This window comes from Pan paniscus, chromosome 6, assembly GCF_029289425.2.
Source record: "Pan paniscus chromosome 6, NHGRI_mPanPan1-v2.0_pri, whole genome shotgun sequence".
Lineage (NCBI taxonomy): Eukaryota > Metazoa > Chordata > Mammalia > Primates > Hominidae > Pan > Pan paniscus.
Window position 1 is genome coordinate 44,254,649 of NC_073255.2, and position 22,278 is coordinate 44,276,926.

The window sequence follows — 22,278 nt, forward strand, 5'->3', positions numbered from 1 at the left end:
ACATGGAGATAAGGCAGTAGAAATGGGAATAGTATCTATGGTTTTGCACATCTAGACTGGTTCCTGAAATCCAGAACCTAGGTGAATCAGAAAGTACTAAAAACTTACCATCTCAGAAACCAAATATGATACTACAAACATTGCTTAAAATGCTCCAATTTTTTTAGCAAAGTTAAATAGATTTTTTTAAATTCTGAGTTATGGATTAAGTTAATGGTTTTGTAGCTAAACATGTCAATGGATCTTTGATGTAAGTATCACTATTCCAGCTTTTCCATTACTTAATAATATATATGGCTAGTCTGTGAATGATATCATCTGGCAAGGCTGTGAGACATGTTCCTGACAAGGCTGTACTTCGAAACTAACTTTTGAGATTAAAAATGCCAAAATTCATGCTATCAGCATAAATTATAAATTATTGAGCTTAAAACAGGACAGTCAGAAAATCATTACATTTATCAATTGGTTTATTAGCAATAAGAAATCATATTTCACAAGGACCAAATTTGAAGTGCCTTGCAAATACTCTTTTTCTGAGGGACATTTAAAGTAGGAATTAGAAAACTATGAGAAACCACAATTGGAAGAGTATATCCAGCCCTCTTTGCATACATCTATCAAAAACTGCCTAATCATTAGGGATAAGGCTGCAGATTGGTCACCTATGAAAATGGGGATGCAATTTTACGAGAAAAACTCATCAGCATAATTCTTATGAGTTACAGTCTTTGTTGTGAGAAATGAGAAATTCTGTGGTCTCACCCTAAAGAACATTAAAAAAAATTACTAACAGGAAATTGAAAAAGTAATATATGTTTGAGTGATGAGGACAACTTTTTTCTGATTGAATAGATAGATAAATATTGCATGCAAGTATCAAAATACATTTAATTTTGCCACAACAATGGATATTCTCTTCACAGAAAGCATATGAATCATCTTGGACTCATGAAACTGAGTGGTGATGAACAGATGCATCTTTAATGGCACTTGGCATGCTTCGTTCCCCACCCTCTTTTTTTCTTAGAGGCTTGTTTTGTTGTTTATCCTAATTTAAATTCAGCTTTACAGCTTGTATGTGCTCACTGAGTATAAACACAGCACAAAGGGATGCTAAATTTGTACAGTATTTTCTTAAAGCAATTGCCAAACATTTTCTTCACCAATTCCTATTCCTCCAAAAAACTTGGAATATTGGAGATCACTGGTCCAAATTTAGGGTTTTGTTGTTGTTGTTTGTTTGTTTGTTTGTTTGCTACCACTGCTGTAGCTCTTTTTTTTCTCATTTGGGAAGAAAAGTAATATAAACATTTCATAGGTCCAGTGGTTTATTTAGGAATGTTTACTAAAGCTTCTAAGGACCAAAGCTGAGTGAAACTAACAGGTGTTCTCCCAAGCAATAAATAACTTTAATCTGATTTAGTCACTTAATCTGGCATCAACAGGCAGAAGCAGAAATACTTCTGCAAATTCTAGATATTTTTGCTGGTATTAAAACTTAAAGTTTTAGGCCAAGCCATATAAAGGCTCACGAAGTTGGTCTTTCTGCAAAATGATGGCTTCACCACAGTTGTGCTTCTCTTTTAAGGGGGAAAAAATGTTTTAGCAATTTGACAGTGTTGGCAGCTATCAAGAAAATGAAAAGAAACCATAGTTTAATTTGTAGTCACTGGGGAAAAAAGGAAAGAATGATGAAAAGAAATGTTTCCAGTTTATCCATAAAAATGTGTCTTTGTTTTCTAGTACCTGGAACATTCTTAAAACTTTCTAGTGGACAAATATAATCAAACGTAAAACCACTAAGAAGAATTGGAAATTGAAGCATTAGATCATATTTACAAATATTTTCATTTCCTCCCACTGAATAAGTAATATTCAAATAAATAAATAAGTGAGGAAAAAAAGAATAAGTAAGATGCTAGAAATGGAAACCAAGGTCACAGTGGCTTGAAGGAATTCATTTTTATGCGATATCTCATGTGCCCTTGTTATAAATAACTGTGGGTGGAAATGTCCATTCACTTTTATTCAAATCAGAATTCTACAGATAGGAAAATTAAAATATATCCACAGATGGGAACTTTTTGGGAGCGTGATGGAGCTGTGCCATTGTTTACAAGTAAGAAATGCATAGGATCCTTGTGATGGACTCAAGGTGTGCAGAGGTTATGACTGTGGTGTGGCCACTGAGGAGGAGAATTGTGCTATGCAAAGTTGAGGTCATTTTCCACCATGTGCCTGCCATGTCTGCTCTCCAGTGGGAAATCAGTGGCTTCAATTTATGTCCTTAGAGACCAGAAGTCCCAGTAGATCGACTTCCCACCTACCCCCCATAAAATAACTCAGTCCGGATTGTTACCTGACTTACATAGGCATTTTGGTCATTTTCCTTCCTACAGAGTGGCTTTAAAATGAAATTCAGAATAGTCAGATATTTCTCGGACTCTCAAGATCTAGAAAACTGCCTGACAGTGCCATCAACAATGGTGCAGCAACATCATCTTCCCAAAAAGTTCCCATCTATGGATATATTTTAATTTCCATATCTGTAGAATTCTAATTGGAATAAAAATGAGTAGACATTTCAATCCACAGAATAAGGTCATATTTCAACGAAGGGTGAACTCGGCTGTCCAGCAGCAAACACATCTGAGCAGGTAATTGGTCTTCAAAAGGAGAAACTTTAGGAGATCACCTAAAGTCATTGACAGTTGCAGCAGTTTCCAGGAGGAGAAAAGAACCTATTGAACTCTTGTCAACAGTGCAGGTTTCAGTTTTATGTAAATTGCTACCATCTTGACTGTCCTGCCTACAGGGAGCCTAGATTTTCTTCTCCACTGGTGGGCTGCTGGTGCCTTAAGAGAGGATTTACAGAATACTCCTGCTAATCCAAAAGAGAGTGTTTACACAAATTCAGATGGCTGGGTAACATCCTGGTCTTCTATAGTGGGAACTAATACAATGTGGTATGCCCTGCCCCCATGCCAGGCACACAGGAGGCCCTCAGAAAGGATTTGCTGAGTGAGTGAGTGAGTGAGTGAGTGATGAATTTGTACATGAGCGAATGCATGAATAAAACAACCTCTTAGTTTTGAAGCCATCACAGAATAAAGCAGGGGATTCTGCCATTGAAAATGCTGCCACTGTCTATATTGGCATACATTTAATATGTAATTATTAATATTTGTACAAACATAACCAAGCTTATATACTTAAACCTTCGAGTATATGTTAACCATAAGCAATACATTTCCCAGGAGAAGACAGGCATGAAACAAAATGGCAAGTTCTCTGTCCATTTCCAAAAAGTTGCCTGAAATTCCACTTCCCTTGCCCAAACAGAATTACATATGGTGCTGAGCATCTTGCTTATCTGGCCCTTTCTGGGAGAACTACTTTGTATCCCTAAGTATTTCCCCTTAGTTACAGAGAAGGCCAGTCAACGTTGATTCCAACATCATGCCTGTCTTGGTCTGTTCTGGCTGCTATAACAGAATATGGTAGACTGGATGGCTTACAAACAACAGAAATATATTTTTCATAGTTCTAGAGGCTGAGAAATTCAAGATCACAGTGCCAGCAGATTCAGTGTTCAGTGAGGACCCACTTCCTGGTCACAGACAGCTATCTTCTTGCTGTGTCCTTACATAGTGGTAGGGACCAGGGAACTCTCTGGGGTCTCTTTTATATGGACACCAATCCCATTTGACCTAATCACTTTCCAAAGGCCTCACTTCAAATACCATTACATTGGACGTGAGGTTTCAACATGTGAAGTTTGGGGGAACATAAATCTTCAGTCCATAGCAATGCCCAGCTGAACCTTGACAATAGCTGGAGATAACATTTTGCGCAATTGACTCCCCCATCTCCTGTTTTCATTGTCCTACTTCCTAGTTGAGTAAAAAGTATTCAGAGCAGTAGAAGGAAAAAAGTACCGTAGAGAAATCAGTTAGCCTTAAGTAATCCAGAACTTTCCAGTATGCTTTTCATTATGCCGATATATAATTCAGATATAATTTTAAAACATGTGTTCGTGGCAGGCACCTACACTGTGTTCAAAAAAATGATACATTTCCTAGACACCGATTGCTGCCCACCAATCACTCCAGGAATAGACCGAGAAGGTGGTTACAATGACTCCTCACTTAATTCTCATCTCAATGTAATATGATCTTGTGTCAATTTAATTTACTCTTTTGATTATGTTCAGGATCAAATCCTTTTTCTATCAATGTTTCCTAAAGCTCGAGTGGAAACCCAGATAAAAGAGAACATGGCAAATCTCATAATTTGTAACCCCAGATACTATGCTGCATCTTAAAATTAAAAATTTGAGGAAAAACAAGCACACACACACACAAAAAAAACACAACACCTGCCTCCAGAGTGTGGAGTGTGCTAGATTCAGTTGTAGTATTATTGTAGTAGGAACTGTCAACTGTTCAGAATGGGGCCGAGGCTGCTAACTTTATTTTGCCAAAGGACCCGAGAAATATTCAAGTCCGATAAGAATGATCATTGTATCCACTGAGTTGACTCCTACCTGGGAGACGTGTCAATTCCCTGAGATGTGGACTTTCTTCTACGAGGTTTGCTGCTCTTGGGCTGCATAACTAGGGTTCAGGCCATACTCTATACGCAAATTATTCCCATAAAGCACTTTTGGAATTGGCATTATTCATCCTGTCTTAACATCATTAAGATCTAATAGAATCTCTTCTCCCTGCTTCATCATTTGTAATTGGAAAACACAGGCAAACATACTAGATTTCTTCTTCCCCAATAACTACACAAACAAAAGACTGTTCAAGAGCATGTTTGGGAGTTTGGTGTTTAATTAAACATAATAGAGGAAATGAAGAGCCACAAAAGCACATCTTTGTTATATCTTGTAAATATTTATGGTTACTAATGGGAATAACCTTGCTAACCTAACTGTCAATGACCATGTCAAAACTTCTCCTGACTCTTCTGACCTTTTTTTAGATATCGTAACTATTGTCCCTGTTGGTAGGAATTGACTGTTCCTGTTATTAAGTTCAAGGTTTCAAAATCTTCAGAGGAACTTCAGCAACTAATGCATTCGAGTAGTATACATGTTTAAGTCAGCTGAAACTTCAACAATCAGTATTATAAATAGCAGCCGCTACCTCTCAGAAATAAACCAAATTCATAGTTTATGGGAAAATATATTCTGCTCACAATTTAAAATGCCGTACCTCTGCTAGCTTCTTAAATTATCTCTTCTCTCTTTTCCCTTGTCTCCTTCTTGCCTTCATTTCTCCTCTGTTTTTCAAGCATTCTTAGTTGACAAAGTCCTGATGCTCATTATGACTCATAAAATGTCTTTTCTGTGTATTATTGGCCTTAATATTTGAGAGCAAGGCAGCCCCTTTCAGCCTTCTCAATGGTGATGTTCCTCTGCCCTGGAATGAAAGCTCAGTGGCTTCTTGCTTCTTGACTTCTCTGGGCATCTCAGGTAACACAATCTTGTATAGCCACTTTAAATTGCAAATAAGATGTCCTGTTCCCTGACAACAGTCCCAACTGCAACCCTAACTTAAAACGCCATTAGCAGCCCCAACTGGGGCTCCTTCCTGCTGCTTGCTGCTGTGGGAAAGGGTAGCCGGCCCCTCCTGCTCTCCCTGTTGGAATGGTTCCCGTCCTGCTCCAGCTTGCTAGTGATGCTCTCGACCAGTCAGGTTGAGATGAGGAAAGGAGAGACCAGCGGATAAGAATAGCAGAGGGCTTCCTGCTCTTCGGACCAGCCATTGGCTCAGGCCAACTCTTGGGGGCACTTTCATGAGTTCTTTTGAGGCCCAGCTGGGACCTTTCATTGTTATGGGCACCATGTTTTCTTCCAGCTGCCCCTTTCCTGCTCAGAGCTTGGTTTTCTCCAGATCTACTCTTCAAAGCCCTCTCTGGTGTTGTCCCAGTGGCCATTCCCCAAGGGGTCCTCTGGGACAGGATTTTAAATCATTCAGACCCATGATATTGAGCCCAGAGAAACACTCACACATCCTTACTCCTGCTATCATGGGAGAGTAGCTAGGGTCAATGGCAGGCAGTGATCTTTCTCACTCTCTTTGTGTCTCCCTCCCTCCTCTTCCTCCCTCTTCTTCTCTCTCCCTCTCTCTCACCCTCCCTTTTTCTCTCTCCTCCCCCCTCAGCTCAAAAGCCATAGGCTCTCACCTTTTCATTCCTCAAGAATATTCCCCCCAAATTTGAGAGCACAATATTTATTCAGCCACTTTCATTATCCTTGAGGTAAGGAGAAAGCTCCCCATGCTCCACCTCTGGAAGTGAGGAAGACACAGATTTTTCAAAAATTCTGTGTCTATCCTCTTGGTCAAGGTCTGAGTTCTGGAACTGTCTAGCTGGTTTTCAGTAACCTCCTCTGTAAATCCAGCACATAGTCTAGTCCCTCCCCTGGAATGCAGCACCAGTTGGGTCTTGGTGCCCCCATGGAAACTTCCAACGTAGCATTCTATTATAAAACAGGGAAGATTAAATTATATTTCATAATAAGTTATTATCTTCTATTCATCATGGTAAACAATTTCCACTTTAAAAAATATAACATTCAGAAGAATTCAAAAGAGCTTTTGCAATTTAGTGTAAATGCCCAGGAGTTACCACACAAGCATGTAAATAAAATTAAGCTACGAATGACCATTTATTATTGAACACTTATTTGGCTGGTAAACCACAGTGTTGAGTGCTTTGCATAGATTATCTTAGTTCTCACAGTAACCTTATGAAGTGGACATTACTATTCCTATTTTACAGGTGAGTAGACTGAGATCCTAAGAGGTAAAGTAATTCACCAATGATCTCCTACTAGTTAGTGGCAAAGCCTGGCCTTAAATCCAGCCAGTGGGGAATTTTTTTTTCCTTGGTACACATCTTAAACTCTATTAAGGAGAATTACCTTTAATGGCTTTTAAGAAGCTTTTAGGGGAGAGGATTGTTTTTATTATTGTTATTGCTGTTTAAATAACATCAGTTTTCACGCAAATTATTCCTCTCTTAGTGTGACAGAAAGTGCCATTTTAAGGATCCTGACACCTCCAAGTTCTTTACTCTTGTCTGTGAGTGTGTTTCTAAAGTTGATACCAAACAGTATCAAGAATGGACAGAATGATGCTAGCGTTAACAAAAATCTCTTGACCAAAATGTGCTGAGATTGTACAAATATTTGGGAAAGAATTGTCTCTGCTGATGGATTGAAAGACCTGAGGAAGTCACCGATTTACAGCTTTGATAGGTCTCCTTTCCTTATGTATATGGGCAACAAGATTACTTGTCAATTTGACGTCTGCAATCACATTCTCCATAACAGAGTTTAACAACATATCATTGGCTATAACAATATGTGGCCTATCAGATGACTTGTCTGAATGCCCTGGGCTTCTGTGACAGAACCCTCAGACTGCTGCTGATGACATGAACCCATCAGCAGTGAAAACATTCAGGACACTTTACCCACCATCAGTCATGATTCATCTCTATTGACTACCTCAACTAGACTGAGGCACATGAGGGCAATGTAAGGATAACCTCATGACCCAAAGGTGCTCCAGAGCCCTGAATTGCTGGGGTTTGCTACAACTGCAAGCTAATCTTCATTATGGCTTAAGTTATAATAGCTGCTGAATTAGTGATAGTCACATTTGGGCATAAGTCACTCAAGTTCTTATGGAAATGGGGATCTTTCAAATATGTGTGCTAGCAAACACTAGTATTTGAATGATTTTTTTTAGTTGCTCTTATAATATGAACTTTATTCCTCTTTTGTGACTTATGCTCTTAACTCATTTAAGGAAAGAGATAGATGGACATTCACAGCAACAATCAAGTAAGTCCTGTTTCAGAGAAGCCAGAACTGTTTTAGGTCACAAATTATTATTACAATACTGGTATGGGCCTTGGCCTGGTTAAAGCATTTTTCAGAGATGAATCACCACTGGTGGAGAATCGGGGCAAAGACATAGAGGATCATTGCAAACAATGCCTGAGCTATTTGCTGTGAGATTTACAGGGCAATAACTTAACTGAAAAATTTCTAATGTTGCAACCTAGGCATAGAGTAGGCCATGCTTTTTGAATTGAAGCAAAAGTTAGTGAATCAAGCAAATCCTATGCCAAGGAGTCATTGAGGTATTTTGCTTCACACTTGGACACTACAGCAGCATCCTAGATCTACAACTGATTTCCAGATCTGTAGTTCCTCACCACTTGAGTCCATTCTGTCCACACAGTGACATTCACACGGAATAGCCCCATTTCAGCACTCCCCTACACTCCCGTCAAAACTCACTCATCAAGTTCATGTCCTTTGTAGGGATGTGGATGAAGCTGGAAACCATCATTCTGAGCAAAGTATCGCAAGGACAGAAAACCAAACACCTCATGTTCTCGTCATAGGTGGGAATTGAACAATGAGAACACTTACACACAGGGTGGGGAACATCACACACCAGGGCTTGTCGTAGGGTGGGGGGAGGGGGGAGGGATAGCATTAGGAGATATACCTAATGTAAATGATGAGTTAATGGGTGCAGCACACCAACATGGCAGATGTATACAATGTTAGAAACCTGCACATTGTGCACATGTACCCTAGAACTTAAAGTATAATAATAATAATAAAAAAACTCACTCATCGGAACCCCTTGGCTGGATGGAATTTGACCCTCCCAAGCTAACCTGTCTCAACCTTTTCTTGCATCCAACTCCCCATCCCCCATGTTTCTCACCTTTAGGCTGATCTCTTGTTTAGAATGGTTTCTCTGCCTTCCCCAAATCGTACCCAATCTCCAGACCCTGCTTAGCCCCCATTTCTTCTGTGAAGGCCTCTTGGACCATCCCCACCTTTCTTCCTCGGAAGTGACTCATTCATTCCCAATAGTCTTTTGCACAGTCACCACGTGGGTATAGAGATTTTTCTCAAAGAGTACTTGCTAACTCATTTGGTGCTCATCATTTCCACCCTTGGATTGTTGGAATCTCTGCATTCAAGGTACCTGTCTTATTTACCCCTCCCCTGCCCCAGTTACATCTTCTTGGCATCCTTCATGGCACCTGACACAGTGTTTATAGAGAGAAGCAGTATTAGGCTGCTCTGCAGGAATCCTCAGCATTTCAGGAGAACATAAATCTGTCTGGTACATTGAGTGGCTTGAACAGGAGTCACAGCCTAGTTGTCCGTGTGCTCAGTGGCAAATCCTTCCATCAGGACTTCTCCTAGCAGTAAATCTTAGCTTCTGGGAGCTGGGAAGTCAAACTCCAAAAGCATCCTCTTTCTACCTTTACTCTCAAATAAGAGATTTCCCTACAGCCTTGTCAAACCTCCATTTTCATTTCCTGATTTAGTTGAAACATATGTAGATGCAAATACTTCCCTTGAATATCAAAAGGCCTTTAATTTAAAATATGATTTCCACAGGTGAAATGGACAACTTCTCATGAGTACAGAGTCTCAGATCTTTGCCATCTCAGCTCCCCCGGTTCCATTCTTGCGACCTCTGTGAAGTCAAAGTCCATGGAGGAGTTCTGATTAGATCTGTGGCCGTGCTAAAAGGAATCAGAGCCAGCATAAGCGAAATAGGCACATCAGAGAATATTTAGATGACACAATGTGTGACCATCTTTACCCTTCAATGAATGGGAGCCAATTGAAACCAACATATTGTGATACATTCGGGAATATGACGAAATTCCCCATGATGCACTACTGAGTTTTTGACACGTTGAGATGGTGACCCCAATGCCCCTGAAAGGGGAACAAAAATAAGAAATGCATAGTGCCACCAAAGGCTTCCTGACTTTAGAACTGCTCCTGACCCCCCACCTCCACCTCCAAGGCAGACTCTCTTTGTTAAAGGCACCAATAGTCAGGTCATTACAGATTCCTCTGGCTCTGACACTACTGTTATCCTATCCTTGATAAGTGATGCTCAGGCCTAGAAAAGAAGAAAGGACAGGGTGGGGAGGAGCATAGGCAGCGCCATGTTTTAGTAATGTACTGGCACACAGTTGAAAGTGAGGTTGTGCTTAAGGAAGAGGCTGATGACTTGTTTGCATTTGCCTTTCTTCTTTCCACCCAGGAAGTAGGCAGAGTATTTCATTACTGCAGAGGCGAGCACAGGCTGGTGTCAATCTTCCCGGGACAGAATGCCTCTCTCTTCATCACAGTGTGTTCTGTAACTGTCATGTGCTGTGCTCACCCTGAACCATTCTCTCAGGCTACTTGCTCCCACTGGCTCTTAATCGCGCCGACACCCTGCCCCAAACAGGACCCACAGCCCTGCCCCGTAGATGCATCCAGCTTCCACAGGCTTTCAGCTCAGGCTGATAGGATGAAATGAGGCTGCAAAGGCCTAAGACACTGGGGAAGGCCAGAGTGGATGGGTCAGTGGCTGAGTTTTCATTGTGCATGTGTGGAAAGGGGAGTTATCCAACATAAGCTGAAGATGGGAGGCCTGTTCCTGGGCCTCTCTTACCTTGCCTGTGGGGTCACAGGAGCCAGCCTTTGAATCCTGGCTGTTTAATGCAAGACCACTCATCAACAAAGTACTTGCTATGATCTATTGATGTGGACGCCTCCTGACCTTGCCCACACTGATGGGACGTGCTCATTGCTGATGCTGCGGGCCAGGCATTGCGGGCTTGCTCAGTGAGACTGCAGCCCTGCCTCACTCCCTAGGGGACAGCTGACCACTCTCACAGTAATTACTTGACCTTTATTGGCCTCCATTGACAAATGCCATTGATACTTGACATCCGCACAGGTCCTCCATTAGTGCCATCCCACAGGGGCTTTTGTGGTGGAAGCAATGGCCTAGGGATGAGGAGGCTTTCTCCAGCACGATCTGTCACTGAATGGCATGGTCTTGCAATTCTCCTGTGGTTCCAGCTGCATCTGGAGTCCCAGTGACAGCTGAGTCTAGAAACCACTCACTCAAAAAACATTTACTGAGAAACTATGTTCAAAGCACTGCTCAGGGTATTGTGCGGGTACAAAGCAGTATCACTTACAAACCCAGCCCACCAGCAGCCTTTCATCTAGTGGGAAATTGCAAACAAGACACACAGTGTGTTTTCTAAGAGCTGGCACCCTCCAAGGTCCTCCATGCTGTGGGAGCTAGGGGGAAGGATGGAAAAGCGAGCACTTGGGGTCAGCCAGACCTGGACTGTAGCCCCAGATTGTCACTTACAAACACTTCTGTGAAGAGACTCAGCTGAGTTGCTTGGCCTCCTTGTGCCCCTGTGTCTTGTCTAGTAAGCAGAGGCATGACAAATATTACTTCACAGAGGTGTTGTAAGAATATAGAATGCAGAGGAATCATATGTGTAAAAACACTTCCTGAGATCTTATTACTGTGTCCTGGTGGCCCCCAGGCCAGGTCACCAGATTTCACCTCTGAGAGCCGGAGCCCTTGAAGGCGACCGGAAAGCAGAGCTAGGTAACCATCCTACCGTGTGTGGAGGAGAAAAGCATCCACACGGCCAGTGCCACGTCGCTTCTCAGGAGATGCCACCACAGTTGGAAATAGAGATCATGTTTTAGGTTTTTACAGATTACATCTGTCACTAACAGTGTGTCCCTAACAATATGGTCTCTATGTCCAGATTCTATGGACACCCAGTCTGTCCATTTGCTGTTTCTATTCATGGTGCCTTTCTCCTTGGCACAGTAATTGGATCTGGCCACGCCCCTCCTGCAGTCAGTCCCCACGGTCCCTCGTTGAAGCCAGAAGCCACTGGATGCAGAGAAGAGCCTCCCCTGCCACCTGCCACAGAAGCCCCAAGCCCCTCACCTTTAGGCCCTGGCTTTAAAACACATCATTTAAAAGGCACTTTCTTTCGGATTTCAGTCCTCAGTAGTCATTTCACCTCTATTTTAAGAGTTTCAAAAGCTTGTTTATAATCTCAATTCTCTCAAGCCTTCAGAAAGCTTAGGTCCCTTGACAAATGTGCCACAGTCAGTAAGTGGCACAGCTGGGAATGGAATCCTGTCACTCTGTCTCCAGAGCCCAGACTCTTCACCACTGTGAACACCAGGGTGTGTGAGGCCCCTAATCCTGCTGGGGGTATCGGGGAGCCCCTACCCCGACATTGAGAGAGGAGCTGGATGTCGGTGGAGGGAAGGAGGCAGAGGAAAGAATGTCAGAGGATACCCTGGTTCAGGAAGTGTGGAGCCCCCCGGGGTTGGGGGGTGGTGGGGATGCACTCTTCCCCGGTGGAAGAGGGCCTTGAGTGCTGTGAGAGCCCATCCTCCCTCTGGTTCTGAGAGAAAGCAGATGTCAGACCTGCCCTGGCAAAAACTGCATGTTTATACCTTAACAGATGCTTGATTTTATTTTTAAATAAGATGTTTCTCCCTTCCATCACATGAACTCAGTTCGTGTGTACTTATCTCTGCTTTAGATGCCTGCCCCTGCCACCTTCTTCCACCACGCCCCCCTCCAGAGCTGCTTGCAGATTCTGAGTCGGCTCCCAGGGAGCATCCTACAGAGACCAGGCACTGCATGGTCTTCAGTTGCATGCACAGACCCTTCTCGGAGCCAGCTCCTCACCTTTGGGCCTCTCTTGCAGATTATCGGGACCATTCCATTGATGCCTAATCCGGGGCCATCGAGCCAAGCAGCAAGCGGCACTCAGGGCTTGCAAGTGCAGCCAATCACCCCCCAGCTCCTAACAAACGCCCAGGGCCAGATCATCGCCACAGTCATTGGGAACCAGATCCTGCCCGTGATCAACACCCAGGGCATCACGCTGTCACCCATCAAGCCCGGCCAGCAGGTAAATGTTCCAGGCCAAGGCAGCCATGGCACAGGACACTGTCCTTACCCAGCTTCTCCTGTTTGGTCTCAATCAATGAAAAGTAACTTTTACATTACAAAATATTTGATCTCACTCATCTGGACATATCGATACTTATAAAATGGCATGTAACTCTTTTTCATTCTTAATGAATATGGGTGATAACTAAATACTTCTTTAATATAAAAATAATACATTAAATTACAAACAGAGAGAGTGCCCTAAAATTCAATAGGGATGTATTCTTATTAATCTGTGCTCAAGATACTTAATTTTCAGATTTTCAAAATGAGGTCAAAAAGAAACGAAGAACACTCATGCCTTAATTGTGAATGAAAAAATTATTAAATATTAAGAGATCCCAAGGTGCTGCTGCTGAAACCACTGCCTACAAATGAGGAAATGAAAAATAGGAAGTTCTGCTTGGTTGAATTTCACAAAACCATGATGATCCAGTTAATTTTTCCATTCAAATATCAATTGAGAGCTTCCTATGTGTTTGTGCTAGAGATTGGGTTCACAGCACAGAAAAAGGTGTGGTCCCTGACCTCATGGAGTGTCTGGTTAACTGGCTCCTTCAACAAACATTTTTTGATAACCTACTGTATAGCAGGCCCCTGATAAATGTGAAGAAACAGAAATAAAGGAGAGATGCTTTCTGATTTTAGGGAGCTCATCACCCTGTAGAGGACACAGATTTGTAAGCAGAATCTGTTGTGCAGTAGAGCAGAGACTGTCCTGTGACAGGGCAGGTATCACCACAGAGTTGGAAGTGACCAACTCTGCCCAGAGAGTTTTTAGTCCTCCCAGAGATAATGGCTTGGGAATGGAGTCCGGACAGTTGGGTATGAGTTAACCAAGTAAACGAAGGGTTAACAGCATTCCAAGCAGAGGGAACAGCAGGCACAAAGGCAGGGAAATGGGAAAGAGGATGGAGTGTTGAGAAACAGGAGAAAGGCTCATGTGATTGGAGCAGAGAGGAGGCAGAGGACATTCACGGAAGGGCTCTATAAACAATCTAAAAAGGATGGACTTTTTCTCTGTGGGATCTTGAACACACTACATATCATCTTTGTGCCCCTGTTACCTCATTTGTAAAGTGGGGACACACCAGTAGCTATCTCACAGGGTGGTTATGAGGATTAAATGAGTTAATATATATATGAAGTGGTCAGAATAGTGCCTGGCATACAGTAAGCACTAACGTAGTTGTGATGATAGTGATGATGATGGTGATGGTGATGATGATTGTGATGGTGATGATGATGGTGATGATTTAATCTGCAGCCAAGCCCTGGAGATCTATGAGAGGTTTGTTTTTGGGTTTTTTTTCAACTTCTTCTAAAAAAAAAAGCAAAAACAAAAAACACACAAAAAAATGAGATTCATGTGCAGAACGTGCAGGTTTGTTACATAGGTATATGTGTGCCATGGTGGTTGCTGCATTTATTGACCCATCCTCTAAGTTCCCTCCTCACATCCCACCCCCTAACAGGCCCTGCTGTGTGTTGTTCCCCTCTCTGTGTCCATCTGTTCTCAATGTTCAACTCCCCGTTATGAGTGAGAACATGAGGTGTTTGGTTTTCTTTTCCTGTGTTAGTTTGCTGAGGACGATGGCTTCCAGCTTCATCCATATCCCTGCAAAGGACATGACCTCATTCCTTTTTACGGCAGCATAGTATTCCATGGTGTATATGTACCACATTTTCCTTATCCAGTCTATCATTGATGGGCATTTGGGTTGGTTCCATGTCTTTGCTATTGTAAATAGTGCTGCAATAAATATACATGTGCATATGTGTTTACAGTAGAAAGATTTATATTCTTTTGGGTATATACCCAGTAATGGGATTGCAGGGTCAAATGATGTTCCAGGTTCTAGATTCTTGAGGAATTGCCATACTGTCTTCCACGATGGTTGAACTAATTTACATTCCCACCAACAGTGTAAACGTGTTCCTATTTCTCCACAGCCTCGTCAGCATCTATTGTTTCCTGACTTTTTAATAATCACCATTCTGATTGGCATGAGATGGTATCTCATTGTGGTTTTCATTTGCATTTCTCTGATGATCCGTGATGTTGAGCTTTTTTTCATATGTTTGTTGGCTGTGTAAATGTCTTCTTTTGAGAAGTCTGTTCATATCCTGTGCCCACTTTTTCATGGGATTGTTTTTTTCTTGTAAATTTGTTTAAGTTCCTGGTAAATTCTGGATATTAGAACTTTGTCAGATGGATAGATTGCAAAAATTTTCTCCCATTCTGTAGGTTGCCTGTTCACTCTGATGCTAGTTTCTTTTGCTGTGCAGAAGCTCTTTAGTTTAATTAGATCTCATTTGTCAATTTTGGCATTTCTTGCCATTGCTTTTGGCATTTTTGTCATGAAGTCTTTGCCCATGCCTATGTCCTGAATGGTATTGCCTAGGTTTTCTTCTAGGGTTTTTATGGTGTGGGGTTTTACATTTAAGTCTAATCCATCTTGAGTTAATTTTTATATAAGGTGTAAGGAAGGGGTCCAGTTTTAGTTTTCTGCATATGGCTAGCCACTTTTCCCAGCACCATTTATTAAATAGGGAATCCTTTCCCCTTTGTTTTGTCAGGTTTGTCCAAGATCAGATAGTTTTAGATGTGTGGTGTTATTTCTGAGGTCTCTATTGTGCTCCATTGGTCTATATATCTGTTTTGGTGCCAGTACCACGCTATTTTGGTTACTGTAGCCTTGTAGTATAGTTTGAAGTGAGGCGGAGTGATGCCTCCAGCTTTGTTCTTTTTGCTTAGGATTGTCTTGGCTATATGGGGTCTTCTTTGATTCCATATGAAATTTAAAATAGTTTTTTCTAATTCTGTGAAGAATGTCAGTGGTAGTTTGATGGGTATACCATTGAATCTATAAATTACTCTGGGCAGTATGGCCATTTTCACAATATTGATTCTTCCTATCCAAAAAGATGGAATGTTTTTCCATTTGTTTGTGTCCTCTCTTATTTCATTGAGCAGTGGTTTGTAGTTCTCCTTGAAAAGGTCCTTCATATCCCCTGTTAGCTGTATTCCTAGGTATTTTATTCTCTTTGTAGTGATTGTGAATGGGAGTTCATTCATGATTTGGCTCTCTGCTTGTCTATTGTTTGTGTAAAAGAATGCTTGTAATTTTGCACATTGATTTTGTATCCTGAGACTTTGCTCAACTTGCTTATCAGTTTAAGGAGTTTTGGGGCCGAGATGATGGAGTTTTCTAAATATAAAATCATGTCGTCTGCAAGCAGAGACAATTTGACTTCCTCTTTTCCCATTTGAATACCCTTTATTTTCCTCTCTCGCCTGATTGCCCTGGCCAGAACTTCCAATACTATGTTGAATAGGAGTGGTGAGAGAGGGCATCCTTGTCTTGTACCAGTTTTCAAAGGGAATGCTTCCAGTTTTTGCCCATTCAATATGATATTGTCTGTGGGTTTGTCATAAATAGCTCTTACTATTTTGAGATATGTTCCATCAATACCTAGTTTATTGAGAGCTTTTAACATGAAGGGATGTTGAATTTTATCAAAGGCTTTTTGTGCATCTGTTGAGATAATCATATGGTTTTTGTCTTTGATTCTCTTTATGCAATGGATTACGCTTATTCATTTGCATATGTTGAACCAGGCTTGCATCCCAGGGATGAAGCTGATTTGATCGTGGTGGATAAGTTTTGATCTGCTGCTGGATTTGGTTTGCCAGTATTTTATTGAGGATTTTTGCATCTGTGTTCATCAGGAATATTGGCCTGAAGTTTTCTTTTTGTGTTGTGTCTCTCCCCGGTTGTGGTATCAGGATGGTGCTGGCTTCATAAAATTAGTTAAGGAGGAGTCCCTCCTTTTCAACTGTTTGGAATAGTTCCAGAAGCAATGATACCAGCTCCTCTTTGTATTTCTGGTAGAATTCAGCTGTGACTCCATGTGGTCCTGGGCTTTTTTTTGTTGGTAGGCTATTAATTACTGCCTCAATTTCAGAACTTGTTATTGGTCTCTTCAGGGATTTGACTTCTTCCTGGTTTAGTCTTGGGAGGGTGTATGTGTCCAGGAATTTATTCATTTATTCTAGATTTTCTAGTTTATTTGTGTAGAGATGTTTATAGTGTTACCTGGTGGTAGTTTGTATTTCTGTGAGATCAGTGGTGATATCCCCTTTATCACTTTTTATTGTGTCTGTTTGATTCTTCTCTTTTTTCTTCTTTATTAATCTAGCTAGTGGTCTACCTATTTTGTTAATTTTTTTCAAAAAACCAGCTCCTGGATTCATTAATTTTTGAAAGGGTTTTTCTTGTCTCTATCTCCTTCAATTCTTCTCTGATCTCAGTTATTTCTTGTCTTCTGCTAGCTTTTGGATTAGTTTCCTCTTGCCTCTCTAGTTCTTTTTTTTTTTTTTTTTTTTTTTTTTTGAGACGGAGTCTCGCTCTGTCACCCAGGCTGGAGTGCAGTGGCACAGTCTCGGGTCACTGCAAGCTCCGCCTCCCGGGTTCACGCCATTCTCCTGCCTCAGCCTTTTCGAGTAGCTGGGACTACAGGCGCCCGCCACCATGCCCGGCTATTTTTTTTGTATTTTTAGTAGAGACGGGGTTTCACCGTGGTCTCAATCTCCTGACCTCGTGATCCACCCGCCTCGGCCTCCCAAAGTGCTGGGATTACAAGCGTGAGCCACCGCGCCCGGCCGCCTCTCTAGTTCTTAATTGTGATGTTAGGGTGTCGATTTGAGAACTTTCTAGCTTTCTGATGTGAGCATTTAGTGGTATAAATTTCCTTCTTAACACTGCCTTAGCTGTGTCCCAGAGATTCTGGTACGTTGTGTCTTTGTTCTCATTAGTTTCAAAGAACTTCTTGATTTCTGCCTTAATTTCCTTATTTACCCAGGAGTCATCTAGGAGAAGGTTGTTCAATTTCCATGTAATCATGTGGTTTTGAGTGAGTTTCTTTTTTTTATTATTATTATACTTTAAGTTCTAGGGTACATGTGCACAACGTGCAGGTTTGTTCCATATGTATACATGTGCCATGTTGGTGTGCTACACCCATTAACTCGTCATTTACATTAGGTATATCTCCTAACGCTATCCCTCCCCCATCCCCCTACCCCACAATAGGCCCCTGTGTGTGTTGTTCCCCTTCCTGTGTCCAGGTGTTCTCATTGTTCAATTCCCACCTATGAGTAAGAACATGTGATGTTTGGTTTTTTTGTCCTTGTGATAGTTTGCTGAGAATGATGGTTTCCAGCTTCATCCATGTCCCTACAAAGGACATGAACTCATCCTTTTTTGTGGCTGCATAGTATTCCATGGTGCATATGTGCCACATTTTCTTAATCCAGTCTATCATTGATGGACATTTGGGTTGTTCCAAGTCTTTGCTGTTGTGAGTAGTGCCGCAATAAACATACATGTGCATGTGTCTTTATAGCAGCATGATTTATAATCATTTGGGTATATACCCAGTAATGGGATGGCTGGGCCGAAATGCAAATCAAAACCACAATGAGATACCATCTCACACCAGTTAGAATGGCGATCATTAAAAAGTCAGGAAACAACAGGTGCTGGAGAGGATGTGGAGAAATAGGAACACTTTTACACTGTTGGTGGGACTGTAAACTAGTTCAACCATTGTGGAAGACAGTGTGGTGATTCCTCAAGGATCTAGAACTAGAATGAGTTTCTTAATCCTGAGTTCTAATTTGATCACACTGTGGTCTGAGAGACTGTTATGATTTCAGTTCTTTCACATTTGATGAGGAGTGTTTTACTTCCAATTATGTGGTTGATTTTAGAATAAGTGCCATGTGGCACTGAGAAGAATGTATATTCTGTTGATTTGGGGTGGAGAGTTCTGTTAGGTCTATTAGGACCACTTGATCCAGAGCTGAGTTCAAGTCCTGAATATCCTTGTTAATCTTCTGTCTCATTGATCTGTCTAATACTGACATTAGGGTGTTAAAGTCTCCCACTATTATTGTGTGGGAGTCTAAGTCTCTTTGTAGGTCTCTAAGAGCTTGTTTGATGAATCTGGGTGCTCCTGTATTGGGTACATATATGTTTAGAATAGTTAGCTCTTCTTGTTGAATTGTTCCCTTTACCATTACATAATCCCCTTCTTTGTCTTTTTTGATTTTTGCTGGTTTAAAGTCTATTTTATCAGAGACTAGGATTGCAACCCCTGGTTTTTTTTTTTTTTTTTGCTTTCCATTTGCTTGGTAAATTTTCTTCCATCCCTTTATTTTGAGCCTACGTGTGTCTTTGCACATGAGATGGGTCTCCTGAATACAACACACCGATGGGTCTTGACTCTTTATCCAATCTGCCAGTCTGTGTCTTTTAATTGGGGCATTTACCCCACTTACATTTAAGGTTAGTATTGTTATGTATGAATTTGGTTCTGTCATCATGCTGCTATTTTGTTATTTTGCACACTAGTTGATGCAGTTTCTTCATAGTGTCATTGGTCTTTATATTTTGGTGGTTTTGGTTTTGGTTTTTGTTTTGTTTTCTTGAAACGGATTTTCGCTCTTGTCACCCAGGCTGGTGTGCAAAGGCACAATCTCAGCTCACTGCAACCTCTGCCTCCTGGGTTCAACTGATTCTCCTGCCTCAGCCTCCCGAGTAGCTGGGATTACAGGCATGCACCACCACACCTGGCTATTTTTTGTATTTTTAGTAGAGACAGGGTTTCGCCATGTTGGCCAGGCTGCTCTCAAACCCTGACCTTAGGTGATCCACCTGCCTCAGCCTCCCAAAGTGCTGGGATTACAGGTGTGAGCCACCACACCTGGGCTTTTTGGTGTGTTTTTGCAGTGGCTGGTACCAGTTTTTCCTTTCCATATTTAGTGCTTCTTTCAGGAGCTCTTGCAGGGCAGGTATGGTGGTAAAAAAAATGCCTCAGCATTTTCTTGTCTGGAAATGATTTTATTTCTCCTTCGCTTATGAAGCTTAGTTTGGCTGGATATGAAATTCTAGATTGAAAATTCTTTTCTTTAAGATTGTTAAATATTGGCCCCCAATCTATTCTGGCTTGTAGAGTTTCTGCTGAGAGGTCTGCTGTTAGTGGGATGGGCTTCCCTTTGTAGGTGACCTGGCCTTTCTCTCTGGCTGCCCTTAACAGTTTTTCCTTCATTTTGCCCTTGGAGAATTTAATGATTATGTGTCTTGGGGTTGATCTTCTCATAAAATATCTTAATGGTATTCTCTGTATTTCCTGAATTTGCATGTTGGCCTTTCTTGCTAGGTTGGGGAAGTTCTCCTGGATAATATCCTGAAGTGTGTTTTCCAGCGTGTTTCCATTCTCCCTATCTCATTCTGGTACTCCAGTCAATCATAGGTTTGGTCTTTTGATGAAGTCCCGTATTTCTTGGAGTCTTTCTTCATTCCTTTTCTTTCTTTTTTTCTCTAGTCTTGTCTGCATGCCTTATTTCAGCAAGGTGGTCTTCAAACTCTGATATCCTTTCTTCCACTTGATCAATTTGGCTATTGACACTTGTGTATGCTTCACGAAGTTCTTGTGCAGTGTTTTTCAGTTCCATCTGGTCATTTATGTTCCTCTCTAAACTGGTTATGCTAGTTAGCAATTCCTCAAACCTTTTATCAAGGTTCTTAGCTTCTTTGCATTGGGTTAGAACATGCTCCTTTAGCTCATCATAGTTTTTATTACCTATCTTCTGATACTTCTGTCAATTAGTTCATCTGATCCTCCATCCAGTTCTGTGCCCTTGTTGGAGAGATGTTGTGATCATTTGGAGGAGAAGAGGCACTCTGGTCTTTTGGGTTTTCAGCATTTTTTCATTGATTCTTTCTCATCTTTGTGAGTTTGTCTAGTTTCAGTCTTTGAGGCTGCTGATCGTTGGAGGGTTTTCGTGGGGGCTTGTTGTTGTTGTTGTTGTTGATGATGATGTTGTTGTTGTTGCTTTCTGCTTGTTTTCCTTTCAATGGTCAACTCCCTCTTCTGTAGGGCTGCTGCAGTTTGCTGGGAGGTTCACTTCAGGCCCTACTCATCCGATTCACTCCCGTGCCTGGATATGTCATTCAAGAAGTCTGGAGAACAGCAAAAATGGGTGCCTCCTCCTTCTTCTGGGACCTCTGACCTCAAGGGGCACCAACCTGATGCCAGTAGGATCACTGCTATATAGGGTGTCTGACAACCCCTGTTGGAGGGACTCACCCAGTTGGGTGGCATGGGGAACAGGACCTGTTAAACGTGTAAAAGGTATTTTAAAAGCTTAGCTTTTTTTTTTTTTCAAGAAAATAACTCTGATAGCACTACAGAGGTTGAACTGAAGTAAACCATCTACTGTGAGCAAACCATTTAGGAGTCTATAGCAAAACACAAAGAAGAATTAATGAGAGCATGAACTTGGAGTTGAGTCGTGAGTACATGGGAGTCAAGTCATGAGTACATTTGTTGTAGCTGAAAACAAATGAGACACCAGAGAAAGCAAGAGGAGCAAGGGAAGAAAAAAAATCAGAAAAAATATGAGAAGCAAGGGAAGGAAGACCAAGAGTCCCTCTTGGGAAACATCAGCATTTAAGGAATGGAAGAGGAAAAATGAGAGAAGAAATGGTTGGGTAACTAAAAGAGAAACCCAGAGTGTGGTGATCTAGCATCCAAGTATTTCAAAAAAGTAGGAAGTAGACGAGCATCAAATGCTGCAGAAATAAAATTAGGTAAAGCAATGAAGAAACATCAATTCCTCTGTTTCTCTGTTACAACGTTTTAAAGTCTGGATTGTCCCTGTTTGAAACATGTTGAAATGAGCTCCTTAACTGAGTGAGTTAAGAAGTAAGAGATGGGCAAGGCTAAGACCCAGAGTTAAAGGTGGAGTGTACACTAACAAAAGAAAGATGGTGGACAGGAATGATGAAGACTAAGAGTGAGTGTATGACCGAGCACATGGCTTTATGTGAAGTCAGAAAGCTGTATAATGTAAAGCAGTTAGCAAGGAAATAAAATATAAAGAGAAGGGAAGAAGAAAGTCCCAATATTATCATTTATCTACAACAATGCAGAAATATCCTTCCAGATACCTCAGCCATTGCCTCCATTTGGCTCCTGATCCAACCACAAAAACAAGCCCATTCTTGGTGGCTCTCAGAGACTATGCTTGGAAAATCCAGTTGCTTGTTCAATGAATACAAAAAAATCTATTTAATGGAAATATTTATTGACCACCTACCATGTGTCTGGCATTGGTACCAGGAAGCTAGGCTGTGTTGGTGGGCAAGACAGATGCCATGAGCTCTTCCTTCATGGAGCTTATGGGGTAGTGAGGAAGATGTACATTCACCAAAGACTTATACAAATATGTCACTAAGACAGCAGTACGTGCCATGAGGTAGAAGTGAAGGGATCTAGTAGAGCGTTCAGCATTCAGCAAGGGAACTTCACCCAGCGAGGGAGCCAACACCAGGAGAATCCCAGCGAGGTCTGA

The 22,278-nt window shown here is 41.6% G+C and overlaps 1 protein-coding gene across 4 annotated transcripts in view; it reads left to right on the forward strand.

Annotated features, from left to right (window-relative positions):
• Positions 1-22,278, forward strand: part of POU6F2 (POU class 6 homeobox 2) — a 491,076-nt gene that overhangs the window by 442,360 nt on the left and 26,438 nt on the right. For all 4 annotated transcript variants that reach the window (XM_057302852.1, XM_057302850.2, XM_057302851.2 and 1 more), the window contains exon 7: positions 12,607-12,813. In XM_057302852.1, the coding sequence (XP_057158835.1) occupies positions 12,607-12,813 (207 nt within the window). The remainder of the gene's footprint in view (positions 1-12,606; positions 12,814-22,278) is intronic.